This window comes from Vipera berus, assembly GCF_964194415.1.
Source record: "Vipera berus genome assembly, chromosome: 2".
NCBI classification, from domain to species: domain Eukaryota; kingdom Metazoa; phylum Chordata; class Lepidosauria; order Squamata; family Viperidae; genus Vipera; species Vipera berus.
In genome coordinates this window covers 32258396-32284193 of record NC_138203.1, presented here as the reverse complement: position 1 = coordinate 32284193, position 25798 = coordinate 32258396, and the positions used below count along the sequence as shown (strand labels likewise).

Here is a 25798-nt window from a genome sequence, read left to right as displayed (position 1 = left end):
TTTGTTTTCTTGATTATCTTGACATTCACTTTTCAAAGCCAGCCAATTGTAAAAATATTTAGTTATCTAAAACTAGTATTCCATTTATTTATAAAAATTTGGCTGGTGTATCCTGTCCAGAATTTTATCAAGATATAATTGGAGGAAAAATTGACTGTATATAGTTTTAATAAATTGTTGGGTATTTAGATGTACAAAATATACCTTACTAGGCAATTAGATAACATTTAAAACTGTTCAGTTTAACCAGTAAATAACTGATTTTGCCTAATTACCTGCTCAGAGAATAAAGTGAGGACTAGAAAAGGAAACTTCTTTAATATAGGCCACGGGTCGGCAACCTGCGGCTCCCAGTCGCCCGGTGCGCGCGCACCTCTCCGAATGGGCAGAGGTGCGCGCGCACCACTCCAAAGGTTTGGAGAGCTGCGCGCGCACCTCTCTCGCACCTCCGCCCGAACACCCGTTTGGAGACCTGCTGGTGTTCGGGTGGAGGTGCGGTTTGGAGACCTACTGGTGCCGGTTTAGAAAGCTGTCGCGGCCCGCGGCAGCTTTCTAAACCGGCACCAGCAGGTCTCCAAACCGCTGTTTGGGCGGAGGTGCGCGCGCAGCTCCGCCCGAACACCCGTGTTGAGACCTGCTGGTGTTCGAGCGGAGGTGTGGTTTGGAGACCTGCTGGTGCCGGTTTAACCGGCACCAGCAGGTCTCCAAACGGGTGTTCAGGTGGCAGTTTGGAGGTCCCGGGGGTGGCTCCGGCGACGCCCGGGCTGAAGGCGGTGCCGCAACCCAGCGCCCGTCACCACGGAGACCCGTCGCCGCTGGCGTGCAGGTGCGTCCACATAAAAAAAAGTGGAACTGCGCGCGTGTATCCACACACGTGCATGCGCAAAAAACATTTTGCGCATGCACAAAACATTTTGTTTTATGCGCATGTGCGTGCGTGGATGCTCCCACTTTTTTATGTGTGATGGAACCGGTTACCAGTGGCTCTTTTGCTTTTTCAGGTTGCCGACCCCTGATATAGGTAAAAGTTGTAGAACATGTAACCTGCCAGTTGTTAAACTGCAACTCTTAGCAGTTTCACCCATCAGTAAGAGATGATGAAAATACAGTTCACCAATATTGTAAGCATACACTAGAATGTTTCTCATCCTTAATGTAGCATACTGCTACCACTGTAAATAATAACTGATACTCAAACTGTTCTGCTGTTACAGTATATTATAGTAACCAGTGGGAGAAGAGCAGACTGAGCTGGAAAATGGGGTTGTGTGTGTCATCACTTAGACTTAGAGTCATTGTGTTGCCACAAGAGACCCAAGTCCAGCCTGCATGGATTCCATTCACCCTTATCTAGTGCCAATTTAGCTTTGACCGTTGCTCAACTGGATTTTTGCATAGAGGTAGCCATAATAAACTCTTTGAACTCAATGAATGCTCCTGGTTATTTGCGCCTGATATTTTCAAGATTTTCCTTCTACAAATTTGAAATGCTCCATGCTGCATATGCAATATACTGTATGTGTCAAAGCCTAACCGGAATCCTATACCAACTTTGTACTTAGTGTAGAATTCTACCACCATTTTTTCTAAATTCATACATGAAAACCTTCGTATTAAGTATATGTACAAATGATCACAATTACTTTATGTAACTTTTTTATGTAATAAGAACTTGTAAATGAGTTAAGCAATATATAATTTGATATAACTAATTGTAGGGTATTGTGCTATTCCTGTATGTATTTACTGGCCCAGCTTTCAGATAATTAAATAGTATCTAAAAAAATTGTACATCCTATAATTATTGTAGAAACATCAGCTACTACAGCAAGTACCACTGCTTGCTTCTGTAGCTGGGAAATTTGGCAATATAAAGGGTTAATTTTTATTACAGAAGTAAAACCTTTACCCTATCATACTTTCAGAAAGCCATAAATCATTATAATCCAAGATTGGTATTGAAAAGGTCAAGTTTTATTTCAATTATTTTTTTTCAAAATTATATAATTGGGAAGATTGGGATTTTAATTGCTTAGAAAAATACTTTTAATTTAATTTAAATAACATTTGCTAAATTCCATTTAATTTATTTTGTGGGAATGATACTATTTGGCAATTATGAATAGATGCAGATTGGTCTGGAGGTTAATCATTTATAGTGGTCAAGATAATTACAGATAGTCCTTATCTTACGACCACGAATCCAAAATTTCCATTGCTGTGCAAGAAAATTGTTAAGTGCCTTTTGCCAAATTTTAGGACCTTTCTTGCCACAATTGTTAAGTGAATCACCGCAACTGTTAAATTAGTAACACGGTTCTCAAGCGAATCCAGCTTCCCCATTGACTTTACTTGTCAGAAGGTGGCAAAAGATGGGATCACATGGCTCAGGATTCTGCAACCGTCAGAAATGTGAGCCAATTGTCAAGTACCTGAATTTTGATCACGTGACCACAGAGATGTTGCAGCGGTCATAAATGTGAAAAATAGTCATAGGTCATTTTTTCCCAGTGCCGTTGCAACTTCGAATGGTCACTAAGTGAATGGTTGTAAGTCAGGACTATCTGTACTGAAAGTCATTCTCATCGTCAGTATTGTTTTTAAAATAAAAGATTTCTATTTGATATTATTTATATATGCAGAGATTCTAAGTATACACACTTTTTAAAATGCTATATGTAAGAGCTCTTCCCCCTGAAAAACATAACAGTGATATGAAAGAATAAAAAGAGACAATAGTTAAGGGAATTGCCATGAAAAACCTACTACCCTAAGGCGCAGAAAGATGAGTGGGAAGAGCATCCATTGTTCTGTAAAATAATTTCTGAGACTGATAAAAGCTGAGTATGTTACTATAGTACTTTCCTCTGAGGTAGGAAGTAATTGGCCATGTTCTTCATCTGTCAACACATATATACTGTGGACCATAATGAATATAGAATACTATAGTAGTGAATCCAGAATTTGATTCTTAGGGATGACTCCTTTCTATGAGTTTCTAATTTAGTGAGCATTTCTGATACATTAGAGATTGATAGCTCTTTCTGCAGCTGCATCTGATCCCCTCCAAAAATTTCCTCCATAGAATTGGGGTAACGACACTAGGAACTATATTAGTAGGGAAAATAGTGTGTGTGTGGGGGGGATCTCACATCCTTCCAGTGTTGCTAATAATGTTTTGAACAGAACACCACTCAAAGCACCTGACAGAAGTTTACATCCAACCCAGAGTATGCTTGGGGTACTTTATGCTGATTGAGGTAGCATGTCAGTTATTTCTGCTCCAACTTATTCCTTTATGTAAGGGTGAGAAACCTGTGGCCTTCTAGATATATCTGAATTACAATATATCATAGTTTCATGAAGAGCTACAGATTTTCTTTTCTTTTGGAAAAGCAGGCTTTATCTCAGTATCTCAGATCCAAGCCTCTGTGTCAACATTATGGATTTTCAAATTCCCCTTTCTGTCTGGATTTCCTATAAAGCAGGTGAGCCTTATGTAAAATCACAGGATCCTCTAATAGTCTCCCATAAGGGATTAAGAGGTGGTATCATAGATATTCCTCTTCCCTTTCCATGCAACCCTTTGTTGATGATTCCTGGCTAATACATACATTTTGAAAAGTTGTTGGAAGAATACTTAAAAATAAGTTTTTAACATAGAATTCTAAAAAAGATTCATTCAGCTGTTTACAATGACAAAATTCTGATTGATGAAGGTGGCTTATTCAGTTTGATATATTGCTCTGTTATAGAAATATAGAAGCTCAATTTTAACCCTCTTCTCTTCTCTTCTCTTCTCTTCTCTTCTCTTCTCTTCTCTTCTCTTCTCTTCTCTTCTCTTCTCTTCTCTTCTCTTCTCTTCTCACAGTCCATGCTGTGACATTATTTCTTAATATTTTTGGATGTCTGGCCTGGTTTTGCCTTCAGCCCAGGCGAGGAGTTGACTTTGGATTGAGTATTCTCTGGTTCTTGCTTTTTACACCATGTTCATTTGTCTGCTGGTATAGACCAATTTATGGAGCCTTCAGGTAAAATTATTATCTAAATTGTAATTTGTTCTATGAAAAAGGTATATAATTGATATATATATCCTCAAATTATGACCACAATTGAGCCCTTTACGACCTTTCCTGCCACAGGTGTTATGTGAATCACTCCAGTTCTTAAATTAGTAACACAGTTGTTAAGTGAATCTTGTTTCTCCTTTGACTTTCTTTGTCAAAAGTTTGCAAAAGATGATTACATGACCTTGGGACATTGCAGCTATCATAAATATGAGCCAGTTGCCAAGTGTCCAAATTTTGATCACGTGACTTTGGGATGTCGCAGTGGTCATAAGTGTGAAAAAAACAGAAGTCACTTTTTTAGTGACATTGTAACTTCAAATAGTCATTAAATGAATAGTTATAAGTCAAGGACTACCTGTACATTGACAAAAATATAGCCATCTAAAATATCATTTAACTCGGGTTTTACAATTTAGTGTCAATATAAACTGAATAATATTGAAAATTGATTTTTTTGGTTTCTTTTGTACCAATTGGATATATAGCTAATCCCCAAGTTATGACAATATATCCATTATGGTCATATATTATGACACATGTAAAGCAGATCTTCACATGACCAACCCAATTTTATGACCCTTATTGTAGTGATTGTTAAGTGAATCCATTGTTTGCTATAGGATGTTTTTGCCGAAAATTGGAAATAAACCCCAGTTTTTGGCAAAAACATTGTAAATTGTGATCACATGACTACGGGATACCACAAATGCTGTAAATGTGGACCAACTGTCCAGCATCTGAAATGCCGTCATTGGGGTGGGCCTCAGAACTTCGGCATTGGGGGGGCGTCTGTCATAATTTCAAACAGTTGCTAAACAGCTACTTGTAATTTCAGGATTACCTGTATTTGCTTAATCAGTGTGTTTGGAAGGGATCCCAAACTCCTTATAACAATGGTAGACTTGAAATAATACATGAAGTTGACACCATGTAGTTACCAGAAGGTGTCAGTTGGACAGCGGTTGGTCTATCATGCTTCCTCACAGATCATTGTTGAGAACAGTTTATCTTTTGAAGTAACTCTGGACTGGAGTATAATAATATAGTAGAGCATATAGGGAGAAGCTGTTCAAGACATAAAAGAACCTGTGCAGGACAATTGAGAATCTAAGCTGGTGTACCACTGAATTATATTTCCTCTAAAATATTCTTTTCATGCATTTCTCTAAAATCAAGTAATATTCTACTTTTCTTGGAATGCTAGCGGAGCAAGAAAATAGCAAAGGAAAAAAATTGCTAGTGGACTTCTTAATGAATAAATGACCATGTAGTTTGAAATCTAGTTTTCTGTACTTCTTTTATAATATTGGTAAGCTTATTTTGTAGTTGCTTTGTTTGCTTTTTAACTACTGTGTATCTGATGTTTTAACTTTCTGGTAGTGTTTATTGTATTCAGTTTGGTAAGAATGCTTCTGAAAGTTCCTATTTCCAGGGGGTTTATACAGTCATAAAACAGAATTTATATACAAAATAGATGTTTGTTCTGTTAAGCTAAGAGATATGACAGATTTGCTATTTTGCTTGGCAAGTATTATGAGAATATTTCATTTTTTTCCTTTCCTTCTCTTTCAGGAGCGATAGCTCCTTCAGGTTCTTTGTTTTCTTCTTTGTATACATTTGTCAATTTGCTGTGCATGTCCTTCAAGCTGTAGGATTCCAAGGTTGGGGGAACTGGTAAGTGTCCTGTTGTATTATTCTTTGGTAAATGTATGTAGTGAGAGCAATAGCTTGCCATTTTTGCAAAGGTATTATAGCCCCATGAAAAACATTTCTTTTTAAATATTTTATAAAGTTAAACATCAGGTGTTTGCAATAATAAGGTATTATCTGAATCAGTAGGCAAGTGGTGTCAGGAATCAGAGCATGCCAAGAAGTAGAGTGGGTGCCAGGCCAGGCCATTTGCTAGTCGCTGCTTGCTTGCAAGGAGGATGTCTGTTGAAGGAATAACGCATGCCTGCTATCCTTGTCGTATGTGCTGATGGAGGCTTCTCATTTGCCCAGATATCAGAAACTGGAGAAAACTTTGCTGGTGGGTAGTTGGAGCCTAGTTCTCATAGCAATCCGAAAGAAGCTTTTACTGCAGTTTAAATTGTACCTTCTTGTGCAGAAGTGGGCGACCATTGGCCAAATGTTGTTGAACTACAGTTTGCAACAATCCTAATTCCAGTATGTTGAATTGAGCCTGATAGCTGTTCAGAATTTTGAAGGTGACATGTTCTTTTAGGGTACTGTTTTTGCCTATCTCCCAGTCTTAATTCAAATTCATTCTGTGTTCTATCCTTTTTTTTTCTTTATATATCTAATTTGGTCCATATATTGTAGTTTTGCTGCAGCAAGCTGAATGCTGGAATAATATTACGAGAATAGCTGTCTTAACCTATGCTTATATTTTTAAGTGAAAATGTGGCCTATTGGATTAATAAAAAAGAATATGTCTCTATAATTTTATTGTGTGTATGGCCAATCTAGGCTTCATTAACATCCTAGAATCTACCACCACCCCCAGATCTTTAAGGCCTCAACATTTATTAAAAGCTAAAGAGACAAATTAATTGTTTTAGAATTTTAAACCACCTGGTTACTTGGTTAAGTTGGACAGCTATAGTAATTGCCTGGCTGGCTGGCTGAATATATGAATGAAGCAAGCCAAAAGTATAAGAGACATCCTTATCTTGGGAAGACTGGACCTTTGGGCAATTGTCTTTATTTCACAATAGGGACCTGGAGCAAGTTTACTCTGCCAGATCTCATGGGATAAGCAGAATCATTGAAGACAGGTGGTTATATAAGTACTCTGACCTTGTGTCATGCCGGCTTTATTTGAATTGCACCAAGAATCCTACTTGAGTCAGTGCAACTTTTGTACCAGTGGTGATATGCAAGTGTACTATGATGCACCCAAAACTGCATGTGTAATTGCATTCTGGACCAACTGTAGCTTCCAAAACCAAAACTGCAGCTTTCCAAAAACTTTTCAAGGGCTGCTCCATGCAGAGCAGCTTTCAATATTCCAGTGGGAAGCAACTAAGGCATGTGTGATCATGAGCAGAGCTTCCTGATCTAGGAACAAGCAGAAACTGGCACAAAGTATGAATTTATGAAAAAGCTCTCTTGTCAAGATATTCCCTGCTTCTTGAGTAGGAGCCATGTTTCCAGGTCCCCCCTCCCCTCCCAAATGAACATCAACTTTCTTTGCAACAGTACTACCTAAATAATATAACTCTAAAACTGAGTCTTTCCCCTACTGATAAATCTTTTCTTTGTCAATACTCATAATCAGAATAATTACATTATTTGGCATGTAAGAATACTACCTAAATAATATAACTCTAAAACTGAGTCTTTTTCCTACTGATAAATCTTTTCTTTGTCAATACTCATAATCAGAATAATTACATTATTTGGCATGTAAGAATACTACCTTAATAATATAACTCTAAAACTGAGTCTTTCCCCTACTGATAACCTTTTCTTTGTCAATACTCATAATCAGAATAATTACATTATTTGGCATGTAAGAATGAAACATAATTTGTATGGCTAATTTACTGCTTCATGGAAAGATGTCAGCTTTGAAGATAGCATTTAAAATGTTCTGATTTTAGAAGCAATAAAGTTAACAAATTTTTCATAGTTTTCCTTACTAACCACTGTTTTGGTCAGATTTTAAGTATACCACATGCTGTAAATAATTGAGCTTTGTTTCCTATCCATAGGCATATGGTTGATTTTCTATTTAAAGAAAAGTTCAAGAATTCTTCCTTATGGCATAAAATATGACATAATTAATGGTCCACATTTTCAAGCAGTATCTAAGTCAGGAAAGGAAAGCTTAACTGAGTAGTTGTGTAATTTAAATAGCAACTTTCAATATGCTTGTATGAGATGTACTTTATTAAATGTAATTCTGGTTTAATATAACAAAGGCAGTTTACAAAATTCAGTAAGATGGTAAAATAATTCAGGACTGCTTATTGTCTTCCTACCCATCCAAAAAAATTAATAATCTGAAGTATTTGTGTTTTCAGTTCTTTTAGGAGTGGGTTTTTAAAATATGTTTTAAGAACTTCCTCTGTAATCCATAAGAAGAAGAAATATTTTCCTATAAAACATAGTGATGGAGGGAAAAATAGCCATACTTTTTAAAAGACTGCTATAGATGTGTTTTTTAGAGCTCTCTGTATTTTCTTTAGTGGATGGATTTCATCTCTCACTGGACTTAACCAGAGTATTCCAGTAGGCATTATGATGATAGTCATAGCAGCGCTTTTCACAGCTTCTGCGGTCATCTCACTAATTATGTTTAAAAAGGTAAGTGTTTTTTTCCATCCAGAAAAATGGAATTTTTAAAACATGCTTTAGTCAACCCAATTGATTATAGTTATAAAAATAAATAACTATAATCAATTGGGTTGACAAAATTCTTTCTTGATACTATTCACATTTGGTTTACCATATTTAGAAATGAAATGAAATAGATTTCTTTCATTGTTAAATTTAAAATATCATAATAGCAAATTAGTTTGATTTAGAGGATGTGAAGAGAACCCATTATGAATTTAGGATTTTTTTTCAAAAGATTACATACAACAACAAAAAATATTTCATTCTTTCCTGCAGTATCTCAAAAATTGTGCATTTTAATATTTAGAAACTAGATGCATCACATTCAATTTTAAAAACATGAACTCTTGCATAGGAATTTTCTTATCCATCTTCTCTCTGTAGTCTTCCATCATTCTGCACAGGATTATGGATTTGTTCAGTTCCACATGCTTTTATTTACTGTTTTAAAATATGATAAATCGAAAAATATAAACAAATGTTTAATTGAAAAAATAATTGAAGTAGTTAACGTACGTGAGAACAAATAGACAAGGAAAGAAATAACAGAATATAAGAATATCACATTTCATTCGGAGGATGAAATACCCTTGGCAATACTCAAAAGGGTATTAAATCATAAACTTTCTGAAGAATCTTAAGAGCACAAAAATGGACATATGAATAAGGTAAGCAACATATATGTCCTGATTCTTATTTCAAATGTATATGCACATATACAGCTACTATGGTAATTAGCAGTTTACTCAAAGTCAAGGAGATAACGGCAGACAACAAATGCAAACAAAAACAGTCTCTGAAAAGATCTTGCCTAAACAGTTACTTTTAACAGCAGCACGCAAAAGACTAGTCAAAATTAATTCCAGGTCTTTAAGAGCCAAATCAGGGTCGTCAGTTACTCCAGAGGCCAGAATTTCTCAGAGTCCAAGCGAACCTTGCGCAAGAGCCAGAGATCAAATACTAGTAGTTAATTCCAATGAACAAAAATGGGTCAGTTCTATCTCTTAAATCAGGCTGCAGCCAGCTGTCTTTAATCAAGAGTTTTACTCTCTTGCTTGGCAAGTAGCCTCATAGAATAACTGCTCTGCTCTGTATTCTATTCACTGTGTGGGGGGCTGGGTAGTCTTGGGTCATTGTAATCTGGCTGTTCTATATGTGGTGCCTATGTTTGATCAACCTCAGGTAATTCTTGGCTCTGTGTCTCCTGAGGCTGAATTCCGCAGGTTCTGCTGGAGCTTTTTCCTCTGTGTCTGAGTCACTTGAGTTCTGGCCCTTAATAATATATACTATATTACTTTAATGTTCAGAGGCTGGTAAACAGAAATTGCTCTCTGGTACACCTCAAATAGATTCAGTTTCCATTTTTTTCAACTGTTACAACCAATATCATTGAAATATTGTGTGGCCTTTTTATTTGACCACTAGGGGTCATAGTTTCTGCTTACAACTAGACTACCTTCTGTCATAGTGCAGTAGGCATGCGAGGAAAAAAAAAGAAAAAACTTATTCCTGTGACTTGAAATATCAACAGTATTTTAACTAGCTAAAGCACCTCCCTTAAAATAAATTGGATCTAAAAAATTATTAGGGATACTTTTCTCTTTGTCAAGTATTGACTTCAAGCATTAATCTGTTAATTTCGGCCAGTATGTTCAAGGAATTGTTGGTAACTTAGAAGAGATTTTTAAACATATGAAAAGTTTTTATTTGATTTTAGTCTACTATAATTAATAGTTGTTGGACCAGGCCAGAATTACATCCTTTTTGGGGTTTCATTTATTTTACTATTGTTTTTTACTGTATACTTACCTTGCTCTGTACACCGCCCCGAGTCCTTCGGGAGAAGGGCGGTATATAAAAACAAACAAATAAAATAAATAAATAAATAAAACAGTTTTCATAATTCATTGAAAAATACTATTGTAATCTTATTTTTATTGCTTATGGTGCAATTCTTTTTTTTTACTTGTATAAATTTTATTAGTTTTTATAGGGTTAGGATTAAGGTGGGGTTGGGGTTTTTCCAAATAACATTCTCAATATTTAGCAAACAGCATAATGTCTGGTTTCATGTGTTTAACAAACAATAATAGATAATAGTTAATTATCATAAACAATATGTTAACTAATTGCTCAATACTCTTCTTGGTAATATATATTCAAAGTTACATATCACATTCCTTTCTCTCTAACTCGTTTTTGTAGCCATTGATAGAAATTATCCCATGTTCTAAAATTCTTTCTCTCTTATCTTTAAAGTCAATCCATTTCTGCACACGCCAAAATTTTCTTAATTAGTATTTCTTCAGCTGGTAAATTTTCATTTTTCCAATGTTGGGCAAATACAATCCTTGCTGCCGTTAGTACGTGTAGTATTAAATATATGCAATCTTTCTCATAATTTGCTCCTATTATTCCTAACAAAAATGAATTCTGGCTTAAAGTCTATTTGTTTTTTAGTCATTTTCTCCAACCATAAAAGTGTTTTAACCCAAAATCTTTTTGCTTTAGGGTATGTCCACCAGATATGATAATAAGTACCTGGTCTTTGTTTGCATTTCCAACAGTTGTTTGAAGTATTTTTAAACATTTTTGCTAATCTCACTGGTGCCATATGCCATCTGTAAAACATTTTATATACCGTATATACTTGAGTATAAGCCGAATTTTTCAGCCCACTTTTTGGGCTGAAAAACTCCACTTCGGCTTATACTCCAGTCAACAAAAAAAAAGAACTGTCCCTTCGTTCGGAACAGGCTGCTGAGAGAAGCTGCCTAGCCTGCTGCGCTTTCCCCCCCCATCGCTCACCCGCTGCCCCCGAAAATGCCGCTGCCGCTTTTCCCCCCCATCGCTCACCCGCTGCTCCCGAAAATGCCGCTGCCGCTTTCCCCCCCCATCGCTCACCCGTGCTTTCTCTCCCCATCGCTCACCCGTGCTTTCTCTCCCCATCGCTCACCCGTGCTTTCCCCCCCATCGCTCACCCGTGCTTTCTCTCCCCATCGCTCACCCGTGCTTTCTCTCCCCATCGCTCACCCGTGCTTTCCCCCCCCATCGCTCACCCGTGCTTTCCCCCCCCATCGCTCACCCGTGCTTTCTCTCCCCATCGCTCACCCGTGCTTTCTCTCCCCATCGCTCACCCGTGCTTTTTCTCCCCATCGCTCACCCGTGCTTTCCCCCCCATCGCTCACCCGTGCTTTCTCTCCCCATCGCTCACCCGTGCTTTCTCTCCCCATCGCTCACCCGTGCTTTCTCTCCCCATCGCTCACCCGTGCTTTCTCTCCCCATCGCTCACCCGTGCTTTCCCCCCCATCGCTCACCCGTGCTTTCTCTCCCCATCGCTCACCCGTGCTTTCTCTCCCCATCGCTCACCCGTGCTTTCCCCCCCCATCGCTCACCCGTGCTTTCTCTCCCCATCGCTCACCCGTGCTTTCCCCCCCATCGCTCACCCGTGCTTTCTCTCCCCATCGCTCACCCGTGCTTTCTCTCCCCATCGCTCACCCGTGCTTTCCCTTCCCATCGCTCACCCGTGCTTTCCCCCCCATCGCTCACCCGTGCTTTCCCCCCCCATCGCTCACCCGTGCTTTCTCTCCCCATCGCTCACCCGTGCTTTCTCTCCCCATCGCTCACCCGTGCTTTCTCTCCCCATCGCTCACCCGTGCTTTCTCTCCCCATCGCTCACCCGTGCTTTCTCTCCCCATCGCTCACCCGTGCTTTCTCTCCCCATCGCTCACCCGTGCTTTCTCTCCCCATCGCTCACCCGTGCTTTCCCCCCCCCATCGCTCACCCGTGCTTTCCCCTCCCCATCGCTCACCCGTGCTTTCTCTCCCCATCGCTCACCCGTGCTTTCCCCCCCCCATCGCTCACCCGTGCTTTCTCTCCCCATCGCTCACCCGTGCTTTCTCTCCCCATCGCTCACCCGTGCTTTCCCCCCCCATCGCTCACCCGTGCTTTCTCTCCCCATCGCTCACCCGTGCTTTCTCTCCCCATCGCTCACCCGTGCTTTCCCCCCCCATCGCTCACCCGTGCTTTCCCTCCCCATCGCTCACCCGTGCTTTCCCTCCCCATCGCTCACCCGTGCTTTCCCCCCCATCGCTCACCCGTGCTTTCCCCCCCATCGCTCACCCGTGCTTTCTCTCCCCATCGCTCACCCGTGCTTTCCCCCCCCATCGCTCACCCGTGCTTTCTCTCCCCATCGCTCACCCGTGCTTTCTCTCCCCATCGCTCACCCGTGCTTTCCCTCCCCATCGCTCACCCGTGCTTTCCCCCCCCATCGCTCACCCGTGCTTTCCCTCCCCATCGCTCACCCGTGCTTTCCCCCCCCCATCGCTCACCCGTGCTTTCCCTCCCCATCGCTCACCCGTGCTTTCCCCCCCCATCGCTCACCCGTGCTTTCCCTCCCCATCGCTCACCCGTGCTTTCTCCCCCCATCGCTCACCCGTGCTTTCTCTCCCCATCGCTCACCCGTGCCGCCCCGAAAATGCCGCTGCCGCTCGCCCGCTTGCTCGCTTCCTCGCCCGGGGACCAGCACCAGCCAGCCAGCCCGCCGGCGAGAAGCCCGGCCCGGAGGTGAGGGGAGGGAGCGGAGTCGCTCACCCGTGCTTTCCCCCCCCATCGCTCACCCGTGCTTTCTCTCCCCATCAAAGATCCTTGGAAGTAATGGTTGGAAAAGTTTGCAAGTCTTTGGGAAAGTTCAAGAAGTGAAAGGAATACCCTCCTCTTGAAAGACCAGATAAGGCAGACAGGGAGATGAAGAGTTCAACCGAGTTTCCTCTTTTGTTCAGGCATCTGCACCCGCTGCTTTTAAACTCGCCGGGCGCTGCAACGGCACCCGTTTTCCCCGGCGAGTTTTCCCTACCTGGCCCCTGCAGAATCGCGGCGGCGCCCCCGGAGAAGCCTACCCCGAGGCTGCGGCCGATTTTTCCTTCTCCTAGACTCTGCCGCCCAGAGCGTTGTTTCTCCCCCTCGTGCGTGCGTGGGATGAGGCGAGAAACCAACAGCCTGCGTCCGTCTCTCTTTATGTATATTTCTGTATATATCTTATCTCGGGATCTAGACCTTTCGAAGGAGAAGGGGCGGCTGGAGTTCGTGAGTTGCTGTGGGACCCAAGGGTTGGGGGAAGAGAGATGGGAGGGAAAAGGGGAGAAACCTGCCGCTGGCTAGTTCTTTGTCTGATCGGGGAGCCTGAACAAAAGAGGAAACTCGGTTGAACTCTTCATCTCCCTGTCTGCCTTATCTGGCTTTTTGAAACGCACCACCGGCTGCTCCGTCCAGAAGCCCAGATTCGGGAGGGCTGCTTGGCTTCCACTTGAGCCCATCTATGTCCGCGGCCCCCCCCCCACTACCCCTAGACCTCCGCCACCGGCGGAGGCTGGATCCGCGCTCCGCAGCAGCAGGGCGCGGATCCAGCCGGCGGCAGAGGCTTGTGGAGCGCGGATCCAGCCGCCGGCGACAGAGGCCTGCCTGCTTCTTTCCGCCGCGGAACGAAGCAGCCTGCCTGCTTCTTTCCGCCGCGGAACGAAGCAGCCTGCCTGCTTCTTTCCGCCGCGGAACGAAGCAGCCTGCCTCCCCAAACCTCCCCAAACCTCCCCAAAAGAAGCAGGCAGGCAAGGCACGGAGATCCGGAGACCTGCCGACGTTTGGGGAGGTTTGGGGAGGTGCCCAAACCTCCCCAATCATCAGCAGGTCTCCGGATCTCCGTGCCTTGCCTGCCTGCTTCTTTTGGGGAGGTTTGGGGAGGTTTGGGGAGGTGCCCAAATCTCCCCAAACTTCGGCAGGTCTCCGGACGGCGGCGGCTTGGGAGAGGTGCGCGCGATCCTGGAAGCACCGAAGCCTCGGCCGCGCGCAAGTCCTCGGTAAGCTCCGGGCGGTCACTTGCTTCGCGTCTCCTGAGGGAAGGGGGGGCGACTGGAGCGGGCGTGTTTCCTCGCTTGCTGGGCGCCGCGATTTGCCCGGGGAACGCGCGGGCCCCGAATGGCAGCGTGGAGCGAGGAAGCGGACAGCCAGGGCTTCCCCGAGAGCCGCGGCCACACAGGGTATTCCTGTGTATTCAGGCTTGCAAAATGGCGGATCGAGCCTCTGCTGGCGGCGGAGGCTTGCAGAACGGCGGATCGGCTTATACTCGAGTCACGAACTTTTTCCAGTTTTTGGGGGTGAAAATGGGGGTCTCGGCTTATACTCGAGTCGGCTTATACTCAAGTATATACGGTAAGTTTTCTTTTATATGCCACTGCTTTGGTTAATTTAACATTTCTTTCCCATAACTTTTGCCAGTCTTCTAATTCTATATTATATCCAAAGTTCTTTGCCCATGTTATCATTGTTTCTTTTACTTGTTCTTCCTCCATCTATCAGAAATCTATAGAGTTTCTTAGTTAACTTTTCATCTGTTTTTAACAGTATCTGATCAAATTCTGTCTGTTCTTTTTAAAATCCCATTGTTTTAACATCTTTTTCATATCTCGTTTGAATTTGCAGATATGGCCACCATGCTAGATCAATACCTTGTTCTTGTAAATCTTGTCTGTCTTTCAATTTTCCTTCATTGTCCAAAATATCTTTATAAGTCACAACCATAGTCTTATGGTGTAATTCTAAAATTATTTACTTAGAAGCAAGCTTTATTAAGTTCAGTAAGGCTTATTCCCCTATTAACATATTTAGGATTACAATCTTGATTGCGACTACAGTGTTGTTGTTGTTAATAATAATAATAATAATAATAATAATAATAATAATAATAATAATAATAATAATAATAATAATAATAATAATAATGATGATGATGATCTTGGAGGTCATCTAGTCCAAACCCCTGCCCTATACCATTTCAGACAAATGGCTGTCCAGTTTCTTCTTAAAAACTTCCAGTGTTGGAGCATTCACAGCTTTTGGAGGCACTGATTAATTGTTCGAACTGTCAGGAAATTTCTCCTTAGTTCTAGGTTGCTTCTTTCTTTGATTAGTTTCCATCCATTGCTTCTTGTCTTGCCTTCAGGTGCTTTGGAGAATAGCTTGATTCCCTCTTCTATGTGGCAGCCCCTGATATACTGGAACATTGCTATCATGTCCCCCCTCATCCTTCTCTTCATTAAACTAGACATACCCAATTCCAGCAACTAATCCTATATGTTTTAGCCTCCAGTCCCCTAATCATCTTTGTTGCTCTTCTCTGTATTTTTTCTAGAGTCTCAACATCTTTTTTACATTGTGGTGACCAAAACTGGATGAGTATTCCAAGTGTGGCCTTATCAAGGCCATTGTAAAGTGGTATTAACACTGCACTTGATCTTGATTCTCTCCCTCTGTTAATGCAGCCTAGCACTGTGTTGGCCTTTTTGGCAGCTGCAGCACACTGCTGGCTCATATTGAAGTGATTGTCCACTAGGACTCCGAGATCCCTCTCACAGTTACTACTATTAAGCAAGGTACCACCTATACTGTACCTGTGCATTTGGTTTTTCTTACCTAAATGTAGAACCTTACTTTTTCACCATTGAATTTCATTTGTTAGATAGTACCCAGTGTTCCAGTTTGTTCAGATCCTCCTGTATCTTAAGCCTATCTTCTGGAGCATCGGCTATTCCTGCCAGTTTGGTGTCGTATGCAAATTTGATGAGTTCCCCATCTATCCCCTCATCCAAATAGTTGATGAAGGATGTTGATGAGCACTTGGCCCAGAACAGAGCCCTGGGGCACCCCATTACTCACTTCCCTCCATGTAGATGCAGCTCCATTGAGGACCACGTACCGAGTACGGCCGGTCAGCCAGCTACAAATCCATCTGATGGTGATACTGTCTAACCCACATTTTTCTGTCTTGTCAAGTAGTAGGTTGTGGTCTACTTTATCAAATGCCTTACTGACGTCCAAGTAAATTATATCCACAGCATTCCTCTGGTCCACTAATTTTGTCACCTGGTCAAAGAATGCAATAAGATTTGTCTGGCATGACCTGTTTTTGACAAACCCATGTTGGCTTTTGGAAATGACTGCCTCTAGGTGTTCGCTGATTCGTTGCTTGATTATCTTTTCCAGAATCTTCCCAGGTATTGAGGTCAGGCTGATAGGTCTGTAGTTTCCTGGATCCATTTTTTTTCCTTTTTTGAAGATGGGAACTTCATCAGCTCTTTTCCACTCCTCTAGTAGTTCCCCAGTGCTCCAGGATCTTTGAAAAATATAGTTCAGTGGTTCTGAGATCACGTCTGCCAGTTCCTTGAGAACGTTGGGGTGTAATCTATCTGGTCCTGGTGATTTGAACTCGTCTAGTCTGGACAGGTGCTCACTTACCATTTTTTTGCTTATCTTAACTTGTGTTTCTATCTGGTTTTTACGGTACTGTTTTATGATAGGTTGGGCTGTTTCTTCCCTTTGTGTAAAGATGGACGCAAAAAACGAGTTAAGTAGTTCTTTCTCCCTGTTGCATCCTATTGAATATTTTTTTACCATTCCTTGAACTGGATACTCTAAAGTGTAGTGGCCTCTAAAACCTTTGGGCACCAGGAACCGGTTCCGTGGAGAAAGGTTTTTCTGCAGACTGGAGGGGTTGTGGTTTCACATGCTGCCTGCATCCCATGTTGTGGACTGGTGCAGTCCATGGACCAGGGGTTGGGGACTCTTGCTCTAAAGTTATAGGTTATTAGAAATATTTTTGTGCTCTTAAATTCAGCAAGAGGTCCATTCTTCCTTGAAAGATACCAAAAGGGTATCATTCTAGTCCTCTATGCATATCAAATACTTATTTCTATCAAAAGATTTCAGTTAAATTTTGCTTTGTATTTGGTGAATTTTTTTTCAAGGTTTCTCAGCTCCATGTATTTGTTTAGCAGGCAGAACCTATTAGGCCCATTACCAGTTTCTTATAATATTCATCCTGTTTGATTTATCATGATGATCTAAAAGAGCCATCCATATAGGATGTTTCTTTGAACCATAATAACTTCTATCCATGAAAATAAGTGTTCATAGATGTCTAATATACTCCTGTTGACATATATGCTAAGAAATCAATTTTATTTATTTGGCTTTACTTAGGATACAGGTTGATTCAGTGGCTTAAAAGGTCTGTTCTCTGGCAGTTCGAGTCCTACCACTGCGTGGCAGACTGAGCTCCTGTCACTTGCCCCAGGAAGTAGATAAATAGGTACCACTTTGGTGGGAAGGTAACAACACTCCGTGTTTTGCCACATGCTCTGTGGCTTGATGTGATCCTGACCATATGACCTCGGAAACACCTTTGGACAGTGATGGCTCAAACAAAGATGACCACCACCCTCTAAAATTGGCTACGACTAGCAGAATAAAACACACAGGGATTCCTTTATCTTTACCTTAGTTAGGATGCAATTATATATAGTGGTGTTTATAACAAGTCACAGTGGTGTCAAAATGATGGATATACGCTGTAACATTTTTAAGCAAATAATGCTTATGTTTTGTAAAAAGTAAAAACATTGAGCAAAGAAGAAAAATCAACGAGTTTGCAATGTCTGCAAATATTGTAGGCCAAGTCCGTGCCATGAATGAAAATGGTGGTTAAACTCAGCATTTTCCTTTGGTTAAATTCTGTATTATGGATACATCTTGAATCATGCCTCAAATTTTCTCTTTGGCCTTATTTATAGGTACATGGTTTATACCGTACAACTGGAGCAAGTTTTGAGAAGGCACAGCAAGAATTTGCAACAGGTGTGATGTCCAACAAAACTGTACAAACTGCTGCAGCAAATGCTGCCTCAACAGCAGCAACCAGTGCTGCTCAAAATGCTTTCAAGGGTAATCAAATATAGACAAAAGAAATGAAACACATCACAAATTTCTGGCTGTACTTTATTTTTCGGTCCCTAAAGACTTATGTTTAAAGTGCACACAGCATGTATGTCTTTTCAGCTGTGCATGGGCTAAGACAGAAAAAGATCATTTCATTCCTTTTAGAATTTTTTAATGAGAAGTTCTTCCTAGCTACTCTATTACCTTACAATAGTTAATTTTTTTCTCCATATTTTTGGAGGTACATGATATTTGATTAAAACAGTAGCTTTAAGATTCACACTACAAGTTTAGCTTCTGAGATGAGCAAACAATTTTGGTTTTTTTCCATGGTGTGTCGCTCTCCGTGGAACTGTTCCTCCTGATTTGAGAAAAGCACTTTGAATTAACCCTGTTCATAACACTTTGCTTCCTTGTTTTCGTAAGAAACAAAAGAACCTGACAATTTTGAACATTAACTTTTAGCTGCTGCTTTGTAGCTCCAGCAGCTGATGAAGGACAGAAGTAAGCTTAAAATAAGTATGATAGATAATGTAAATTCTTTTTTTAGGAGAATAGATTTTTTTAATACTCGGAGTCTGCATGAAAAATTTTTGACCATGCTGCACTAGTGTTCTGGTCCAGAAATTGTCTTATCTGTCTGGTTATAGTATTTGTTAAGATCTGTTTTCATGTTGTATATAGTGTTCTAACCAGATATCTTGGAGCACAGATATCTTCATCCAAGTAATGCAACGTGAAGTGAAAAGAATTATGTTTTAACTGAGGCAGAGTTGTTATATTTGTTCTTTTTGATTTCACTATTCATGACTAGTAAGCACATATTTCTAAACAGAATCTGTTTAGCAATATTTAAAACACTAATAATAGCTAGTCCATTCTGACGTGTTAAATTGTAGTGGAATTTATTTTGTGCTTTAGAATTTTGACATTATTAAAATGTGCATTTGTGTTTAATGCTATTATATCATTAGTCTTGTCAGTCACTCTCTTTAGTGTTTGTATAAACATCTGAATATTCAGTAACTTATTTAAATTTTTAACATTACTATAGATCCTAATGAGGCTTTCAAACATTGATAATTATGTACTTGAATTTTTTTAACATACTTCAGCCTTCATATAAGATTTAATCTGAATAAGTGCATTTTATTAAATGCAAATTGAAGATACACTTTATCATAGTTAGTGTGGTGCTATATGGCAGCTTTTTGTTATTTTAATTCTTCATATTCTAAGACTTAATTGCCTCTTCAGGTCACTGTTTCCTTTTTGAGTTTCTAAATTCCAGGTGTTAATGTATGATAATTTGAAACATACTATGGATTAGCCACTTGAATGGTATTCCATTCCTGTCATTAAGAGATTTTTATTTTTCTATTGGGCAATATATTATAGCGGCAAATTTGATTTTCTTGAATTCTGACATAACAGTAATTTGAAAAAAATTCATTCATCATGTTCTAAATTTCCCCACCTGGAATGTAAACATGTCGTCTTTAACATGTTCCATAGAACCTAGAATCCCAGGTTTTAATGTTTGGAGAGGACCTTAGATGGCATCTGATCCAGTCTTTCTCAACATTGGCATTTTTAAAATGTGTGGACTTTGTGACTGGCTGGGAATTTCGTAGCATCCTAACAAATGGCTATCCTGGCTCTGAATATGCAGGGAAGAATCCACCAATTCCCAAGGCAGTCTTGTTCCATTGTTGAATAGATTTTACTATTTTCCTTGATCTCTGACTGAACTTTGCTTCCTTGTAATCTAAATCCATTATTTCTTTTTCTTTTTCTTTTTTTTTGGAACAATTCTGATCAATCCTGGCCTGTTTTCTACATGACAGCCTTTCAGATTCTTGAACAGAACTATCATGTCTTTTCTCCTCCAGTGTTAACCTTGTGATCTACCAAAATACCCAGGTTCAGTATATACTCACATGTAAGCTCACCCACAAATAAGCTGACCTTGGAATTTTTAACCAAAATATCAAGAAAAATGTGCTACCCAGGATAAACTGACCCACATTTTAAACAAATTCTAAGATTGGCTTAGGGATGGATAGCTTATGGATGAGTGTATATTTTTATTTTTAATTTAATTTATTAATATTTCTATACCGCCCTTCTCCCGAAGGACTCAGGGCGGTGTACAGAGCAAGAATAAAACACAGAGATTTACAAAAGATAAAAAGATAATTAAATACATGCCCAATTAAAAATACAGTAATACATATTAAAAAAAAACCCAATAAAAAATAGTAAAAAACCCCACCAATCCCCCCTCAGGCCAGGCCGGCTTGCTCGAACAAGTATGTTTTCAGTATGTATATGGGGATATACAGGTACTCACAGATTAGGTCATCCACGGATAAGCCAAAATCATTTTTGGTGTATATGTTTGTACCTAAAATTCTTAGCTTGTCCACAAGTATATATGGTAGTTTTCATATATACTGCCAATTATTGCACCCCCATTCCTACCTTTCATATTTTTTCCTAAACAATCATAGGACTTTGTATTTGTCTCAGTTATTGAGCTTAATGGCTTTATTCATTGCTCTTGCCTATTCAAGGTTCTGCTGACTCTTGGCAATGCTTTCCAAGATGTGCACTCTTCCAGTCATTTGATGTAGTTTGCACAAGTTATCATTGTAGCTTTATATTATCGTCTAGCCCTTTATCTAAGTCACCTATAAATATGTTGAACAGCACAGAACCCAAAAAAAGTCAAGGAACTTTCACTCAGTACTTCCAGTTTGACATAGACATTGGGTATAATTGTTTAGTGATCTTTGTATCTATCTATAGATAGCATAGGTGAACTTTTGCTATCTGTACTAGAATCTCAAGGGGAACACTTTCTTGAATACTTTGCTAAAGGCAAGGTGTGTTGTGTACAAGTAAATTGATCATTATCAGAAAGAGGCACTGGGTTAGGTTAGCATGATTTATTATTAATAAATGTACCTTTCCTAAATACTCAAAAATGTACATAAACCTATTGCTTAATTATTGTATGAATTAAGTAATTGACATCAAGCTGGCCAGGCTTTTCATTTGGGGGGGGGGGCAGGAATAATATTTAGAAGAGATATTTGTATCTCATAGGGGCACAACGGCTCAGATGCAGAGCTTGTCATCTGGAAAGCTTACAGCCCAGATTTGAGACCTGAGTACTGTGCAACGGGGTGAGCTCCTGTTCTTTGCTCCAGCTCCTGCCCACCTAGCAGTTTGAAAGCATGCAAATGTGAGTAGATTGATACCACTTCGGTGGGAAAGCCGCAGCATTTGGTGCACCTTTGACATACTGTCACATGACCACAGAAAATGTCTTTGGACAATGCTAGATCCCTTGGCCAAGAAACGGAGATGAACACTGTGCCCTAGAGTTGGACATGTCTGGACAGGAGAAACTTTTACTTATTTGTATCTCAGAGTTGAACTGTGGGGTCCTTGGTGCTCTCTGAGCTTGGCTGTTTTCTTACAAATATTCCATCACAAAACTAGGTAACATCATCCATGCTAGGAGGGTTTCCTCACCAATAATCAACACCCATATGAGCAGAGATTAACACTACAATATTCCAATCAAGGAATCACCAGTGAAGACAAACTAACAGTAAAGAATAGCCTAAAGAAATCACAAAGCTCACTCACCCCAACACTGACAGTATATAGTAAACCCCACTCCATACTAGACTGATGATGTTACCTAGTTTGGTAATGAATGTCTGCAAGAAAATTACCAAGCTCAGAGAGCACCAAGGACTCCACAGGGATAATATTTGCCCTTCTCTAACCCTGTGGTTCCATCCATGAAATCATCCATGATTTCTTAAAGATCATAAGGGTTCCTAGATGACATTTGCAGACTCCTTCAGGACTCTTGAATGTAATTGGTCACATTCTGGAGACTTAAATCCGTTCTTGGAAGCCAGGTGCTTTCTAGCCTTTTAGTTATCTTGGATTACTATTCCCTTTTGTTAGTAGTTCTTAGGTCCCTTTGAATATATAGAAGGCTGAATAGAAGTTCAGCAGTTCTGCTATCTTCCTTTTGTTATAATCCTAGTATCTTCTCGCGTTTTCTGTAACTTTTTTGTTTTTACTACTGCAACAGGAATAACAATTACTATAACTGAAATTAAGCAATACTGGAAAATTTACTATATAGGAATTAAATTCCATAGACAGTTTAATCTAAAGATGTGGATTTCATTATTTACAATCTTTTCTTTATTCCTTTCTTTACTTTTACTTACATACTAATGTTTATATCCCACCCAGCTCCAGAGACTTCAGGCAGTTAACACTATATAAAATTTACAGAATTAATAAACTAGATGTTTTAGTTCTTTTTCATGTATTTATTTCAATCCTTGATTCCCACAAACCTAACACATATCCACTTTAATTGATAATCATTTAAATCTTATTGAGGAAACCGTGTTCACATTTATTAAAGAATCTAATTTTTCTCAGGTGATAAAGCAGATTGAAACTTGAAATATATAAACGTGGGCCTAATTTGCAGTAGATCTGGTAGTTATGTTAGTTCTACCAGGCAAAATACATGTTGATTATAATGTCCATTTTCATTCTTCTAAACCATAAAGAAAATGGACCCATATGGACACATAATTCTTATTCTTCCAGATTAAATCAAAAGTAATGTAGTGAATATACCTATTAGTCACAATTTCCTATTGTTCACTATGGCAGAAGGCTGTTTTATGTTAAATATTTAACAAACAAATGCTATCAAAGTCTATTGGTGAACAAGTCTACACCTATTACCACACTAATTTTGTAAACACCCAGTTGTAATGGTTTTTAGGTTATACTAGATTGTCAATTATTTTTCATTTCTAATTTTGGCATTGGAGATATTTAGGTGAGGAAAGTCTGTATATTTTGTAAATTGCTAGTGATGCTTTGCCATCCTTGTGAATGTGACAATTCTGTATAAATGCACACAGATACTGTGATGCTGCATGTCTGGGTAGTTATGCATATTTATTGTATCATTTCAGTGACATAGAATAAAATGTTTCCTGTTTGTTTGCTCTGTATAGTTTAAAAAATAAAGTAGGGTCTTTTGTAAAATGCAAGATAAAATATCAAAAGGCTAATATGTACAGTAAATACTAAGTTTTTGTCCCAGTTCAGCTCAAGTCCTGGAGGCAGAATGTGGATGAAGATTTATTTCGAACATTGTCATGTGGATCAACATCAATAGCATTCCACATTTTTATTCTGGCATTATTACTCACATGTAACTATGAACAATTAACGCTGGACCAGGGAGTTGGGTTTTTTGTATTATGTATATAAATTCTACAATCTGCATCAATGGCAAAGCTATGCCTGCTTGCAGAACAACTCATTGAAAGAACAATCAAAAGCTGGGCTTGGTTTTCAAGGGAATACTTGGTTGTGTTTTGTTTCTGTGATGTAAATGGGAGATTTAAAAAGAAAAACTATTGAAATTTATGCAATTGATAGGTGTTATTAGAGGAAATTTTGGAAGTAAAACAGAACCTTTGAAAACAAACTATTTCCTAGTATTTGTTTTGAATGGAGAGGTGTTGAATGTTATTTTTGTTACACTTGTGATTGGCCACTTTATTGTTAGTCCTTTGTATAGTAGTGAATTTACTTACAATGGTCACAATATAGAGCCCATCACTTGCTCTTTAATATATCACTTGGGCATTTTTCTTTTGTTTTCCCTTCTGAGCCATGTAGGAAAGAAAATGTCATAACACAATTCACCTTTTTAACTATCTAAAAGTCCTCACTGTGGAAAATCACTTTTTTAAAAAATTGGGCGGATGACCAATACTTGTAACCAAACTTTGTATTTGTGTGCTACAATAACAATAAGAGCATTTTCACAACATTATAGCGTTATGTCATTACAAATGGAGGATATGCAGTTGGGTTGATTGATGTTAAGTCTACATGGCAAGAATCAGGAAACTAGAACTTATGTTCTAGTAGAAATAGACGTTTATTTATCTTTTGGGGTATACTTTTACTTGATAATACTATATATGTTAAAATACCTGTAGTATGCTTTTGAGTAAAGTACTATGACAAAGGATTAGGATTCAGCACTTTAAAGAAAAGGAAATAGTTATTCTGTACTCAATCTATCAATGCAGGAAAACAAAGATTGGCCATTTCTACAAAACTGTTATAGTTAATAATCCATTGGGTTATAGAAATGACTCATTAGCATGTATGCTATTGCAAAAGGCAAATAAATGAACTATAGTCCATAAAAGCGTATGCAATAATAAAACTTAACCATTAACCTTAATCATTAAGGTGTCATTAGACCAGACATGTCAAACTTGTGACATTGCGTGACGTATCGGGACTGTTTTGCCATTGCGGGCAATGGGGTGGGCATGGCTTCCGCATGACACATCCGGCCCATGGACCAGCAGTTTGACACCCCTGTATTAGACTGTTCTTCCTATAAGCAATTCGTGTTTCCCCTGGAAACAAAGAATTGCTGATGTGTTTACAGTTGGAGTAAACTGCAAATCAGTAGCGGCAGATGAATTCCTTTTTCATAGCTTGCTGTATAAATTTGTAGCTACCAATGGCCAATAAGGAAGCAATGAAAAACATTTCATGTTGTGATGTTCAACTCCCTTTTTCAAAAGCAAAAATTTATAGCTTGCAAAGTGACATTAAAAATGTAAAATGTAATTTTTCAGTAGAGTACATTAATGAGAAGATGCTCCTAAGCTGCATCATAATAATGTATGTTTTTTTCAAGCTTTCTAGAATAGTTTGAAATAATAGCTTGTTTCATTTTCAGTGTTCAATGAAAACTTTTTAAAGTGCTTTGTTAGAATAAGTGTATTTCATGTGTTGAGTTTCTCTGATTATCAAAAAGCTATGGAAATTAATTATTGCTACCACTGGCTTTTCTTCCATATAATAATTGACCATAACATTTCCTGTATTGATGCAGAATTTGCATTTCACTGGAAATCATAGAAAACATGACCTAAGAAGCAAGACTAATTTAGGAAGCAGGAGTTCAAGGGTGTGAAAGATTATTTCATAGTATTATCTTCATCTGAATACTGCATCATAAAAGGAATAGTAAGGTATATTTGTTGGTCATTTGTACATAATTTATGAGGAGAAAGTGAAAGGAAAATTAGATTTAGAGAACTGGTAAAGTCATTCCACAATCTTTCTGAACTTTTTTCTAGCACATAGCATTTGGAAAGAGGTGAATCTGTTATAAAGTTATTTACCCAACGTTTTGATTGACAGTTGTAACCTTTTATGAAATTTATGATATCCAGTCATTTCTATTTGATTTTAACAGCTTCATCAGTTGTATTTGCCCACAAAACTAACCTCCTAAAGAATTCTGGCTTAGCATGACCAAGTAGCACAGCAGTGATCCTTCTGGTAATATGCTGGAGATGGTGTGTGCTCCAGCTGTCAGAGAAAGAAAGTGAATGAACAAAGAATTGCCTGATTGTTGGCTTCAAACGGCTACTTGTTTGGAAGAAAGAAATCTAGTATCCTGGTTAGCTCATCACATATTATGAAAGAACCTTTTATGGACCAAGTCTGGCATACTG

General features: G+C 39.4%; 1 protein-coding gene across 1 annotated transcript in view; it reads left to right on the top strand.

Annotated features, from left to right (window-relative positions):
• SCAMP1 (secretory carrier membrane protein 1) overlaps window positions 1-23899 on the top strand; it is a 38938-nt gene extending 15039 nt beyond the window's left edge. Inside the window, exons 6-10 of the mRNA XM_081318394.1 lie at window positions 3872-4031; window positions 5643-5744; window positions 8264-8381; window positions 18035-18185; window positions 21291-23899. Of these exons, the coding sequence (XP_081174520.1) occupies window positions 3872-4031; window positions 5643-5744; window positions 8264-8381; window positions 18035-18185; window positions 21291-21355 (596 nt within the window). The 3' untranslated portion in view covers window positions 21356-23899. The remainder of the gene's footprint in view (window positions 1-3871; window positions 4032-5642; window positions 5745-8263; window positions 8382-18034; window positions 18186-21290) is intronic.
• The last annotated feature ends 1899 nt before the right edge of the window (window positions 23900-25798 follow it).